The sequence below is a fragment of the Chiloscyllium punctatum genome, chromosome 37, assembly GCF_047496795.1.
Source record: "Chiloscyllium punctatum isolate Juve2018m chromosome 37, sChiPun1.3, whole genome shotgun sequence".
Classification (NCBI taxonomy): Eukaryota; Metazoa; Chordata; class Chondrichthyes; order Orectolobiformes; family Hemiscylliidae; genus Chiloscyllium; species Chiloscyllium punctatum.
Genome location: NC_092775.1, coordinates 19820089 through 19833021, shown reverse-complemented (window position 1 = coordinate 19833021; position 12933 = coordinate 19820089). Strand labels below are relative to the sequence as shown.

At 42.1% G+C, this 12933-nt stretch overlaps 1 protein-coding gene across 4 annotated transcripts in view; it reads right to left on the bottom strand.

Moving 5' to 3' along the window:
- The window catches only part of LOC140462916 (calcium-responsive transactivator-like), a 124773-nt gene that overhangs the window by 44370 nt on the left and 67470 nt on the right, over window positions 1-12933 (bottom strand). For 3 of the 4 annotated variants that reach the window (XM_072556397.1, XM_072556398.1, XM_072556401.1), the window contains one exon: window positions 7356-7473. The exons of the other annotated variant lie outside the window; for it this stretch is intronic. In XM_072556397.1, the coding sequence (XP_072412498.1) occupies window positions 7356-7473 (118 nt within the window). The remainder of the gene's footprint in view (window positions 1-7355; window positions 7474-12933) is intronic. 4 annotated transcript variants of the gene reach the window in all.

The window sequence follows — 12933 nt, the reverse complement described above, 5'->3', positions numbered from 1 at the left end:
CTGTTCGTTTGTCTGGACATGTTGTTCATCGATCTATCTCTTCTCCAGGTGATTTACACTTCCTTGTAGGAGGCACAGAGTGACTGGTTCACAAATTATCTGACCTACAGTGAGTGGAAAGGGAAATTAAACTGGCTTTCTTCAGACTTTAGTTTTTTTTTAATTGCAGAGATAAGAACACCACTTCCCCTTCCAGAGGTCTGGCTATATCATTCAGACTCACAAGCTGTTCACCTGTGAACCAATCACACAGACGTTGGCAGGCAGAAGGTGCCTGTCATTGGCAACTGATCACCACTCCACTGAACAATGAGCTACTTATTGCTATCCAAATTTGACTTTGTACACACGGCCTATAAAACAGCACTTACAGTATGTGTTGGTAACTGGTTTTGTAAAGTGCAGCAACACTTCAACCATTTTTGTTTTTTTAAAACAGTCCTTTTCCCAGAGAAACAAAGAAATACCGTGGATAGGAGCAGGAGTAGGCCATTTGATCCCTTCAGCCTGTTCACCATTCACTATGATCATGGCTGATCATCCAACACAATACCCTAATTCTGCCATCCCCCCATATCCCATGATCCCTTTAGCCACAATAGTTATATCTACCTCCTTCTTGAAAACACAATGTTTTAGCTTCAACCATTTTCTATGGTAGCAAATTCTACAGGCTCACCACTCTATGGGTGAAGATGTTTCTCCTCATTTCAATTCTAAAAGGTTTACCCCTTATCCTTCAACGATTTCAGTCCATACTCAAAAATACAGAAAAATAAAAAGATATGGTTGTTACACCTCCCAAAAGTATATCAATTCCATACTTTTCAGGATTAAGCTCCACCTGCCACTGTCCTACCCAACTGACCAGCCTGTCTATATCTTTTTGTGGTGTACAACTTGCCTACTCACTACTTATCACACTATCAATTTTTATGCCATCTGCAAATTTACTGATATGACCTTCACATGTGTGTCAAAATCATTAATGTATGCTATAAACAGCAGAAGGCCCAGTGCCAAACTCTATTAAATGCCATTGGATACAGGTTTCCATTCACAAAAACAAACTTCAAACAGCTCTATGCCTCTTGCTACTGAGCCAATTTTGAATCTAACTTGTCCTGGATCCCAAGGGTAATTCTTGACCTGTTTGCCAAGAGGCATTTTGTCATAAGCCTTACTGATATCTATGTAGCATACATCAACTGCATGATCCTCATCCACACACCTAGTTACCTCCTCAAAAAATCAATCAAATTTGTTACACCTGATCTCCCACTGACCAAGACATGCAAACGATCCTTGACTAATCCTTGTGACTCCAACCGGAGATAAATTCTGTCCCTCAGAATTTCTTCCAAAAGTTTGCCTAACACTAGATGTTATACTCACTTGTCTGTAGTTTCCTGATTTATCCCATTAGCTTCTTCCAATCCCCAGCATATCTCCCCTGATGTGTCTTGAGATAATTTGAAAATTAATGTCAAGGCTTCTATAATCTCCACTTTTGACTCTCACAGCTGCCTAGGATATATCTCATTGGGCTTGAGATTTATCCAATTTTAATCCCAAAAATACTTCCTCCCTCTCAAAGCTAATTTGTTCGAGTTTATCACATTCATACTCATTGACTTCCATACCCTACCATATTCTTCTCCACAGTGATTACAAAATAATCATTAAAAATTGCATATGTCTTCAAACCCCACACTTGGTTTGGTCTCTATTAAGCCCTGGTTACCCTTTTACACTGAATATACCTTGTAAACATCTTTGGATTATCTTTTATTTTACTAACCAGTGCTTTTCATGCCCACTTTTTACTACTCTTCTCTAGGGCTTCAACTGTTTTTAAGCTCTTGATAACTACCAAATGCTTCCATTTTATTCCTTATCCCTGTCCAGTATATTCCTCGACATCTAGGGTTCCCCGGACTTTCTTGCTCCCCTCTTCACCTGTACAGAAAGATGTTAGCCCTGCACTCTCACTATTTCCTTTTTAAATGTTTCCCATTGCTCTGATGTAGATTTCTCTACAAGAAACTGCTTGGCCAGATCCTATCTTGTAATAAGATTGACCAACTTAAAACCTTTACTTCCAGCCCAATGTTGTGCTTTTCCATAACTACTTTAAAACTTACTGAGTTTTGGTCACTATCACCACAATGCTCCCCCACTGAAAATTTTAAGGAACAAAGCCTATGGAGTGGTAGAATTGAGTCCAGCACTGTCCCTACCTCCAAATGTCTGACCCCACCCCTCCAACCGTAACAAGGACAGAACGCCCCTGGTGCTCACCTTCCACCCTACAAACCTTAGCATCAACCAAATCATCCACCGACATTTCCGCCACCTCTAAAAATACCCCACCACCAGGGATATATTTCCCTCCCCACCCCTTTCCACCTTCCGCAAAGACCGTTCCCTCTGTGACTACCTGGTCAGGTCCACACCCCCCTATGACCCACCCTCCCATTCTGGCACTTTCCCCTGCCACCGCAGGAACTGTAAAACCTGTGCCCACACCTCCTCCCTCACCTCTATCCAAGGCCCTAAAGGAGCCTTCCACATCCATCAAAGTTTCACCTGCACATCCACCAATATCATTTATTGTATCCGTTGCTCCCGATGTGGTTTCCTCTACATTGGGGAGACTGGGCGCCTCCTAGCAGAGCGCTTTAGGGAACATCTCAGAGACACCCGCACCAATCAACCAAACCGTCCCGTGACCCAACATTTCAACTCCCCCTCCCACTCTGCCGAGGACATGGAGGTCCTGGGCCTCCTTCACCGCCGCTCCCTCACCACCAGACGCCTGGAGGAAGAACGCCTCATCTTCCGCCTCAGAACACTTCAACCCCAGGGCATCAATGTGGACTTCAACTGCTTCCTCATTTCCCCTTCCCCCACCTCAACCTAATTTCAAACTTCCAGCTCAGTAACTGTCTCCTTGACTTGTCCGGACTTGTCCGACCTGCCTATCTTCTTTTCCACCTATCCACTCCACCCTCTCCTCCTTGACCTATCACCTTCATCTCCTCCCCCACTCACCCATTGTACTCTATGCTACTCTCTCCCCACCCCCACCCTCCTCTAGCTTATCTCTCCACGCTTCAGGCTCACTGCCTTTATTCCTGATGAAGGGCTTTTGCCCGAAACGTCGATTTCGCTGCTCGTTGGATGCTGCCTGAACTGCTGTGCTCTTCCAGCACCACTAATTCAATATACACTGCAGCATATTTTCAAGATTGAACAACCGATTAAAGAATAAGAAGCTTACTATCAATAACAAGAGAAAGAAAAGAGAGACTAAAAAGGTTGATTTCCCTCTAACAAAAAGAAAACAAGTTTTCCTAAAAGGAGATCAGAATTCCCTTTACTTTAATCTTCTCGTTAAATACTTTAAATGTTCCTGTATAATTTTGTTGGCAGAGGAACTGCTCTACAATAAATCAATGAGTAAGATGAATAAAAATTAACATCAGGAGGATAGTCATAAATGTCATTTGGTTAATTTGTACCTATGTCCTCAAAGATTAAAAAGCTTCACCAATCTAGTTCACTATGATAGTGTCAGTGGAACATTTCTTTGTGCAGTTTTCGGTTCTTCAAAAAAAAAGAGTGGAATATATTCACTATTCATGTCAAGCATCTAAATTGGGGATGGATTAGGAAGACCACACAGTAAACTCACCTTGTGGCTGTTCCTGGATACAGAATCTATCTCCAGGGAAACAGTCACACTTTCAAGTTTCATTTTGAGGAGGGCCTGCCATTGGTCCAGAGAAATCCTCTCAATCCAATTAAAGGCAGCGGCAGACTCTTGAAGCTTGAATCTGAGACCTTTCAGCATGAGAGGAGTAGCAGGCAGTAATGGGAGGTAATTTACAGGAAGAGCACTTAACATGAAAGCTCCTCATCTCCAACCTCTCCACATCTTTAGTTGATTCAGCAGCCAGGGAAAAGGGGGATGCTGCGGAAAGGGGAGCATCTCTACAGGTCAGATGATAGCTGCTCACATACCCAGTCAGGGATCGTAATCTGCCAGGTTCCAGTCTTCCATCGGCTTTGGGAAGGGACCTGGAGGCTGACTGGAACATCCTGCATTGGCTTCTCTAATTAAACTTAATTACTGATTCTAATTGGATACGCATTGTCTGTGGGTGGATAGCGCTGTTGGTTCCAATCCCACCTCCACAAAAATGGGAATCAATTTGGAGCCAGAGAACAGGCATGTTGGCCAGTCAAGCCACGTTTTAGTTTTGTTCATCCCCATGGGCGGCACGGTGGCACAGTGGTTAGCACTGCTGCCTCACAGCGCCAGAGACCTGGGTTCAATTCCTGCCTCAGGCGACTGACTGTGTGGAGTTTGCACATTCTCCCCGTGTCTGCGTGGGTTTCCTCCGGGTGCTCCGGTTTCCTCCCACAGTCCAAAGATGTGCAGGTCAGGTGAATTGGCCATGCTAAATTGCCCACAGTGTTAGGTAAGGGGTAGATGTATGGGTGGGTTGCGCTTTGGCGGGGCGGTGTGGACTTGTTGGGCCGAAGGGCCTGTTTCCACACTGTAAGTAATCTAATCTAATCTAATCTAATCTAATGTGACCCATCGGATAGGTCAGAACAAGAGGAAATGTCCTAAAATGCACAATGTTAACAGTATGATTCCGCCTTCCCTCACCTATCCTAGAAGTTGGGTGAATGCAAAAGGAAATTGGTTGCATTGTTCATGAGTGGATGGCCTGACACACTCATCATTTCAGGTTCACACACAAGTATACCCACTTAATTAAAATAGTGTACATGAGGCTGCTGGTGATCATGGAACAGTATACCGAATAACTGCTTTTGCAAGGAACAGAGAGTAAAAGGAATAATTTGGAGAGGAGAAGCTAAGACACAACTTTAAACAAATATACAATATTTATGAAAATTGCACAATCTATTCAAGGGTAACCAAGATACTGAGAATGGCTGAGAACTACTGTGTGCAACTCTGCAACTCACTAATAAACGTGTCAAACTAGGGCAGGTTTAGCAGTCATTTACAATATCCTGAGCTAGAAGAGCTTCATGGGACTGTGAATAGTCCCAGTAGATTACTTCATAGAAACATATTGTTACAAAAATCAGTGTGTCCTTATGGCTGCATAAAATTCCGAACCATAACATTTTCCACCTGGAACAGATTTCTACTCAAAAGGATATCAGATCCCAAGTTAATTATCCACTGACACAACCACAGATTCTGTACCCACTGTTCCTGCCATTGGCCCTCTCCCTAACAATTTCTGGGAATTCTAAGAGAGAAGGATACCAATTGAGCGGCACGGTGGCACAGTGGTTAGCACTGCTGCCTCACAGCGCCAGAGACCAGGGTTCAGTTCCCGCCTCAGGCGACCAACTGTGTGGAGTTTGCATGTTCTCCCCGTGTCTGCGTGGGTTTCCTCCGGGTGCTCCGGTTTCCTCCCACAGTCCAAAGATGTGCAGGGTCAGGTGAATTAGCCATGCTAAATTGCCCGTAGTGTTAGGTAAAGGGTAAATGTTGGGGCATGGGTGGGTTGCGCTTCGGCGGGTCGGTGGGTCGGTGGGCTGAAGGGCCTGTTTCTACACTGTAATGTAATATAAATCTAAATCAATTCTTGGCCTCATGCAAAGAACCATTGTTCGGACAAGAGCGAAAAATCTTATGGTTAAAAGTAAATGTCATCAGTGCTTTAAAAGACAGAAAAATTATCAGTCAGAATGTCTTTTATTTTAGTCTTCTTGTTAAATACTTTAAATGTTCCTGTAGAATTTTGATGACAGGGGAACTGCTCTACAATAAATCAGTGAGTAAAATTAAAATCAGGAAGATGGTCATAAATGTCATTTGGTTAATTCGGACCTGTGTCCTCAAAGGTTAAAAAGCTTCCACAACCTAGTTCGCTGTAATACTGTTAGTGGTACATTTCTTTGTGTAGTTGTGGGCTCTTCAAGAAAATAGAGTAGAATACACTCACTATTCATATCAAGCATCCAAACTGGGGATGGCGCAGGAAAACTACATAGTAAACTCACCTTATTGCTTCAACAATACTAATTAACATCAGCTCAAAGTAAAACTTCTACTGAAATTTCCCAATCTAGTTGTTTTTATACTTTGTCAGAGAGAAAGTAGGAGTTGTTACCCTGCAACATACTGCTACTAGGGTTGCCTTGTGACTGCTGCACTAACATCTCACAGTTCTGGTTTGGCTAGTAGGGAGTTGACAGTCAGTCATTCAATCAATAAGTGTCAATCCCTTCTAATACTCTGTTTTAAATAAAGCATCAAAATATCCTGAAAGAATGTTAATCATAATTCTTCATAAATTTAATTATAAATTCACCCAATGCTTGTCTTCATTATAAACAGAATATGTGGCAAACAGAGGCTTTGATAAATTCAGACTGATCAATAACTTCAGTAATTAGAAAACATAGTTAAGGCTCTTTTGATATTATGTTGCTCATCTAACCTGGATTGGGATAAGGGGATTCAATCTATAAATGAGACACGCCAGCCTCGTTATCAAAGCAATTACACTCTTGATACATCTTGCTACCAAAAACGCCATTTCAACTTTCATCTCTATCTTTACAACATTTTCTGTCCAACTACTATAGTTTGACAAGCTCGACATTAAGATATTCAGCTGTTCTTCTGATGAAGCAACCCATCTGATCCAGTTTGCAAAAGATATGGCCGCTGTTCCGGTATCCAAAATGGATGAGTGGAGTAACTGTAAATATTTGCACCTTGGATTCTAGGGAACTAATAAATGCTAAGATGTTGTGCCAATTTAACAAAACCAATATAAGATAAGGGCAGGTGGATGCATATCAGCTCACCTTGATATGTCAACCCAGTTAAAGATATGTCTGCCCAGTTGAAGAGGGCTCTCGTGGCCAGAGTGGTAGTATTCCTATCTCTGAGCCAGGAGGCTTGGATATCATGTCCCACTTGCTCTAGATGAGTGTAATAATATATCTGAACAGGTTGATTTAAATAAAAGGGTCTGCCCATTTAATGCTGTTGTGATTAATTCCACACTATCCTGAGAGTATTTAGTAATCTTAATCATTATTAATGATTGCAAAATCCAAGAAAGGGCCATGGTCAGGGATGCAGCCAGGTTAAAGCACGAAAGGCTATTTATGGCATTAGAACATTCCTCTTGAACATATTTAACCGAGGAATAAGTTAAGACATGACGTCAACAGGGGAGGTTCGGACCCTGAGGGTTGGAGAAAGCCCAAGGGTATCCTGACCAGTCACCAGATGTACCCACTAAAGACGTTGTCTCTGATGCCCGAGATTGTGCTGCTCTCACCTGTATGCAGTACCTCCAAAGCTGTGCCAGAGGCCCGTTTCTGATTTGAAGTCATGGTGCTGGCAGTGTTGATTTGCAGTCCCACACTCACGTCTAGCACCTCAGCTGGATTGTTGCACTGAGCACAAAGAGAAAGAACAACTGAAGAGATACATCTTCCAGAGTGTGGGAACAAATCATCAAGTGATTGATTTTTTCACCACTCCTCAGCACAAATAAATATCTTGTAGAGGGATTAAAGCCTCAGGAGCACTACATCAAATAAACTGGACCATGCCTCAAGCTTCTAAAGGGTCTCTTAGACAAACACTGCAGTGCTGCAGATGGATATACTGCGGAATACGTTCATCAAATGGAAAGTGGATCAACATTAGACAACAGAGAGCTCTGCTAGTAATCATAGGAATGTCTCAGCAGTCCTGCATTTTGATGTCGTAATTGCTTCCTATCTTCGGGTTTCTGCCTTTGCCCCATGGTGAAGAATCTATTGATTGGGTAAGAGAAAGAATGAATTCTTTTATGTTATTGTCTTAGCGACAGTTAACTTCTTTAAGAATTCAATTTTGGTCCTACAGGAATCACTGCTGAAAATCTTAAAATCTTAACAAAAACAAATCTGATATTGGCAAGATAATTCCTGCAAAACTGTACATGAAAATCTAACAGACTTATCTCAAGCTAACGTTAGCTAATTGTACAGTTAGCACAGTATCTCCAAGTGTACTGATGTTTGAAGATTCATTTCTCAACAATCTGTTTTATCTAGGTACATGCTTACAGGCAGAAATTAAAGTGTGCATAAGGTTTAGAGATTGAAACAATGGTCTGACTCAAAATAAGGGTACGGAATATTTAGCTTGTTTTTCAGCATTATGCAAAATAGTTTTACAAGTCTAAAGCATCACAGATTATGGTGATTTTCCATTTGATTCTCAACACTAAAAAAAAGTTGTGAAGGCTTAATGAGAACATAGATTAATGCCACAACTCCAAGCCAATTCAGTCTCTGGCCTTCTTAGAAATGATATCTACCTCTTAAGCTCTTTAGTAATTCATTTGCTTGGGTATTTCAAATGCCATTGATAGAATCTAGCAATATGTCAAATTACATTGTCATTGTATAGCTTCTCACCAAATCTTTAGTTTCTTATCAAATTGTACTTTGACTACCAGCACAACATCAAGGAGCTGAATCTAGCAACCACAATTTCTTGCCCTGCCATTTTGGCAGCAATAACGCCCTCCCCCCTCCACGAGCAATTTGACAGCAGCTTCCTGGAGAGGCCATCAGACTCAGAAGCCCTATGGCCCAGAACGAGGAGGCCAGCTGCAAATAATACCCCCATGGCCCAACAATATCACTGGAGGGTTTTCCACCAATTGGTCAGGCCTACAACCCTTGGCCATCTGATCTTTAAAATTAAATAATTTACTTACTCATGGTCGCTTCCATGTGAAGAGCCCTCATGTTCCCCAGCCTCCATCGGCAGCACCACGTCTCCCAGTGCAGCAGCTGAAGCTTCAGAACTGCCAGCCCTATGATCTGTGCTGACAGGTTGCACTGCTCGCCTGGTGGTGGCCAATTAGGAAGGCAAATCCAGGGAAATAGCTGATACAGTCCAGCTGCCAGTGTGTGCTCATCATCCAAATATAGTCCCAACATCAGTCAAATTCTGGTCATTCGTGCTGCTTCTGTCTGTGCAGTTGCAGCCTGTATTACTCGGTGTTTTACCATTTTGTCTTGTATTACTCAGCTGTTTGTTGGAACACAGGTTTACAGGGCAGGCTGTGTAAGGCTATGCTGGATTTATTTTGTTTTCCTAAGTGATGCTACACTAGAACAACTTGGTTCAGAAAGCAACAAGCTCTGATACATCGGTCTTCTGCATCTTACCGTGAGATATTTATTGTGTGAAATGCGTGGGATCACTTTCACATTGCATTTGCAGTGAACCAGTGAAAAATCTTTCACTAAGAGAAAGGATAAATTCAGTAACTATAGATCAGTCAGAAAAATGGTGGTGGTGAGAAAACTTTTAAAGCCAGTAAGCTGGGACAAAATTAATCAGCATATGGGAGAGCATATGCTAATATGTGAAAGCAAGCATGGATTTGTGGAAGGCAAGTCATGCTTGATGATTTTGATCAAGCTCTTCGATGAAATAATAGAGAAGGTTAACAAGAGTGGCACAGTTGCAAGTATAAGGACTTTCAAAGGCATTTGATAATATACAGTACCATTTGTGCCAGAAAACTGCCAGACAATGACCGTGTCTAACAAGTCCTAACCCTTTGATGGTCAATGGCAACACTACTGTTCAACCACTTACCATCAATATCCTGAGCGTCACCACTGATCAGAAACTTAACTGGAATACCATATAATACTATGGCTGGAAATTCAGTGGGTAAGAAACTCACCGCCTCAAAACCTGCCGTAGGAAACATAGCAATATAGTACACATTGAGAAATAAAACCAGTAACATAATTCTAGGACAGAGATGGGCAAAATGGGAAGACTTGTAGAAGATAAAACTTAAACACAGAGAAGGTACAATTAATTTTGACAGGAGGAATGAGGAAAGGAAATATAAACTTAATAGTTCAATTGGATGTAGGCTTGCTCACTGAGCTGGAAGGTTCATTTCCAGGTGTTTCCTTACCCTACTAGGTATCATCTTCAGTGGGCCTCAGACGAAGCACTGCTGAAAATTCCTGCTTTCTATTTACATGTTTGGGTTTCTTTGGGTTGGTGATGTTATTTCCTGTGGTGATGTTATTTCCTGTGGTGAAGTCACTTCCTGTTCCTTTTCTCAGGGGATGGTAAATGTGGTCTAACTTGATGTGTTTGTTGATAGAGTTCAGGTTAGAATGCTATGCTTCTACAAATTCTAGTGCTTGTCTTTGTTTGGTTTGTCCTAGAATGGATGTGTTTGTCCCAGTTGAAGTGGTGTCCTTCCTTAAGTGTATGTAAGGATACTAGTGAGAGAGGGTCATGTCGTTTTGTGGCTAGTTGGTGTTCATGTATCCCGGTGGCTAGTTTTCTGCCTGTTTGTCCAATGTAGTGTTTGTTACAGTCCTTGCATGGTATTTTGTAAATGACATTAGTTTTGCTCTTTGTCAGTATAAGGTCTTTCAAGTTCATTAGCTATTTTAGTGTGTTGGTGGGTTTGTGGGCTACCATGTTGCCAAGGGGTCTGAATAGTCTGGCAGTCATTTCCAAGATGTCTCTGATGTAGGGGAGAGTGGCTAGTGTCCATCCTAGGACAAACCAAACAGAGACACGGATGAGAATTCCTAGAAGCATAAAATTCCAACCGGAACCCTATCAGCAAAAACATCGAGTTAGACCCCCTGAGAAAAGGAACAGGAAGTGACTTCACCACAGGAAATAACATCACTGTCTGGAAATGAACCTTCCAGCTCAGCGAGCAAACCCACATCCAAAACCTCAACCTGAACTACAAATCTTCTCAAAACTCGTTAATGGTTCAATTTTAATCTGGGATGTACATACACAAGTCTTTGAAGGTGCAGCAGAAATAAGGACTTTTAAAATAGCTTTCATGATTCTTGGATTAACAAATACAGATATAGAACACAAAAGCAAGGAAGTTATTCTAAATTGTTAGAAAACATTGGTTAAATTTCAACTGGAGAATTCTGGTCAATGGTGGGCACCAAACTGCAAAAAGAATTTTAAGGTTTCAGAGGGTGCAAAGGAAATTTATGAACAATGGTACCAGGAGTAATAGACTTCAGTGACGTGGAAGACTGAAGATATTAGAGTATTTCTTCTTACAGCAGGGAAGAGCAAGAGGAGATTTGATACATGTTGTGAATAACCTTTAGGGTTTTGATAGATCGAGTGCGAACTCAGAGTAATGTCCAGGCCCAATCTTTTTGAGCAGCTTCATCAATGACCTCTGCTCTACATAAAATCAACAATACAACAATAGAGGCTTCCACTGATGATTGAACAACATTCAATGTCAGACACAATTCCTCAGATATTGAAACAGTCCAATTCCACAGGTAGCAAGCCCTAACTGAATTCCCCAAAATCAACAGTTTGGGGGTTACCATTGACCAGAAACCTAATGGAACCAGCCACATAAATACTGTGGCTACAAAAGTAGATCAAGGACTGGAATATTATGTTGGGTGACATGCTCTAATACCCCAAAGCCTCTGTACACAATCTACGTAAGCTGATCAGAATTGCAATGAGATACTCTCAATAAAAGGGTACAGCTCCAACAAAATTCATGAAGCTCAACACCATCCAGACAAGGCAGCCCGCCCTCTTGATTACTGCTCCATCTACCATTTAATACATAGTCACTCCTTTTGCCAAACCCAGACAGGGACAGCACTGTGTACTATAGACAAGCTGCACTGCAGCAACTCACCAAGCCCCACTTGACAGGCTGTTCCAAACCCACAGCCTCCACCTCCAGGCATTTGGGAAGCACTACCATAGCCACCCCTCCAAATCACTCATCATCCTGCCTTGAAACTAAATCACTGTTCCTTCAATATTGCCAGCTCAAAATCATAGAATCACAGAATCACTGCAGTGCAAATAGACCATTTGGCCCCTCAGGTCTGCACCACCGCTCTGAACAGCATTGCACCTGGACCCAACCAGCTTTCTCCCCCCACACCCGTAACCTCGTATGGAGCTTTCTTCCTTTTAGACCATGGCTAATTTACACATCCCTGGAGATTATAAGGCAATTTAGCATAGCCAACCTACCTAACTTGTACAGCTTTATATTGTGGGAGGAAACCAGAACACCTAGAGGAAACACATGCAGACATGGGGAGAATGTGCAAACTCCACCCAGACAGTTGCCTGATCAAGGAATTGAACCTGGGTTCCTGGTGCTCTGAGGCATCAGTGCCAACCACTGTGCCACTGTGCTGCCCCAATCCTGGAATGCATTCCTAATGGCACTGTGAGTGTGTATTCACCACGTGGACTGCAGCAGTTCAGGAAGGCAGTTCACCAGTACCTTCTTGACGGCACTTAAGAATGGGCAATAAATGCGGGCCCAGCCAGAAACACTCACATCCCACAAACATACAAATAAAACTGTTTTCTCTGGCAGAAGTGTTGGTAACCATGGGAGACAGATTTAAAAAGTAATTGGCAAAAGAACTAGAGGTTATGCAAGGAGAGAAAGACATATGCTGTGCATTATAAACTATGACGCACTGCCTGATGTGGTTGTAGAAGCCAATTCAGTGATCATTTTGAAAAGGGTATTGGATAAAGAGAAAAAAATTGCTGTGTTGTTTAGGAAGAGAGACAAGTGAGTCTAATTATATCTTTTTCAAAAAGCAGGTGTAGGTACAATGGGAAAATGGCAAGATATATTGGATCTCTCTGGAATTTAACCACTGACCTGTTCAATTGCGTTGAGAGTGCCGTTCATCATTTGGTATGGCAATACCACAGTGCTAAATGGGCTAAATTTAACACAAGAGTAGCAGCTCAGATCTGGTCCTTCATTGGGCAAGACAGGCCATCAACAGCAGCCATAAGAATTTTGTGTTTTACCACAATGCTTA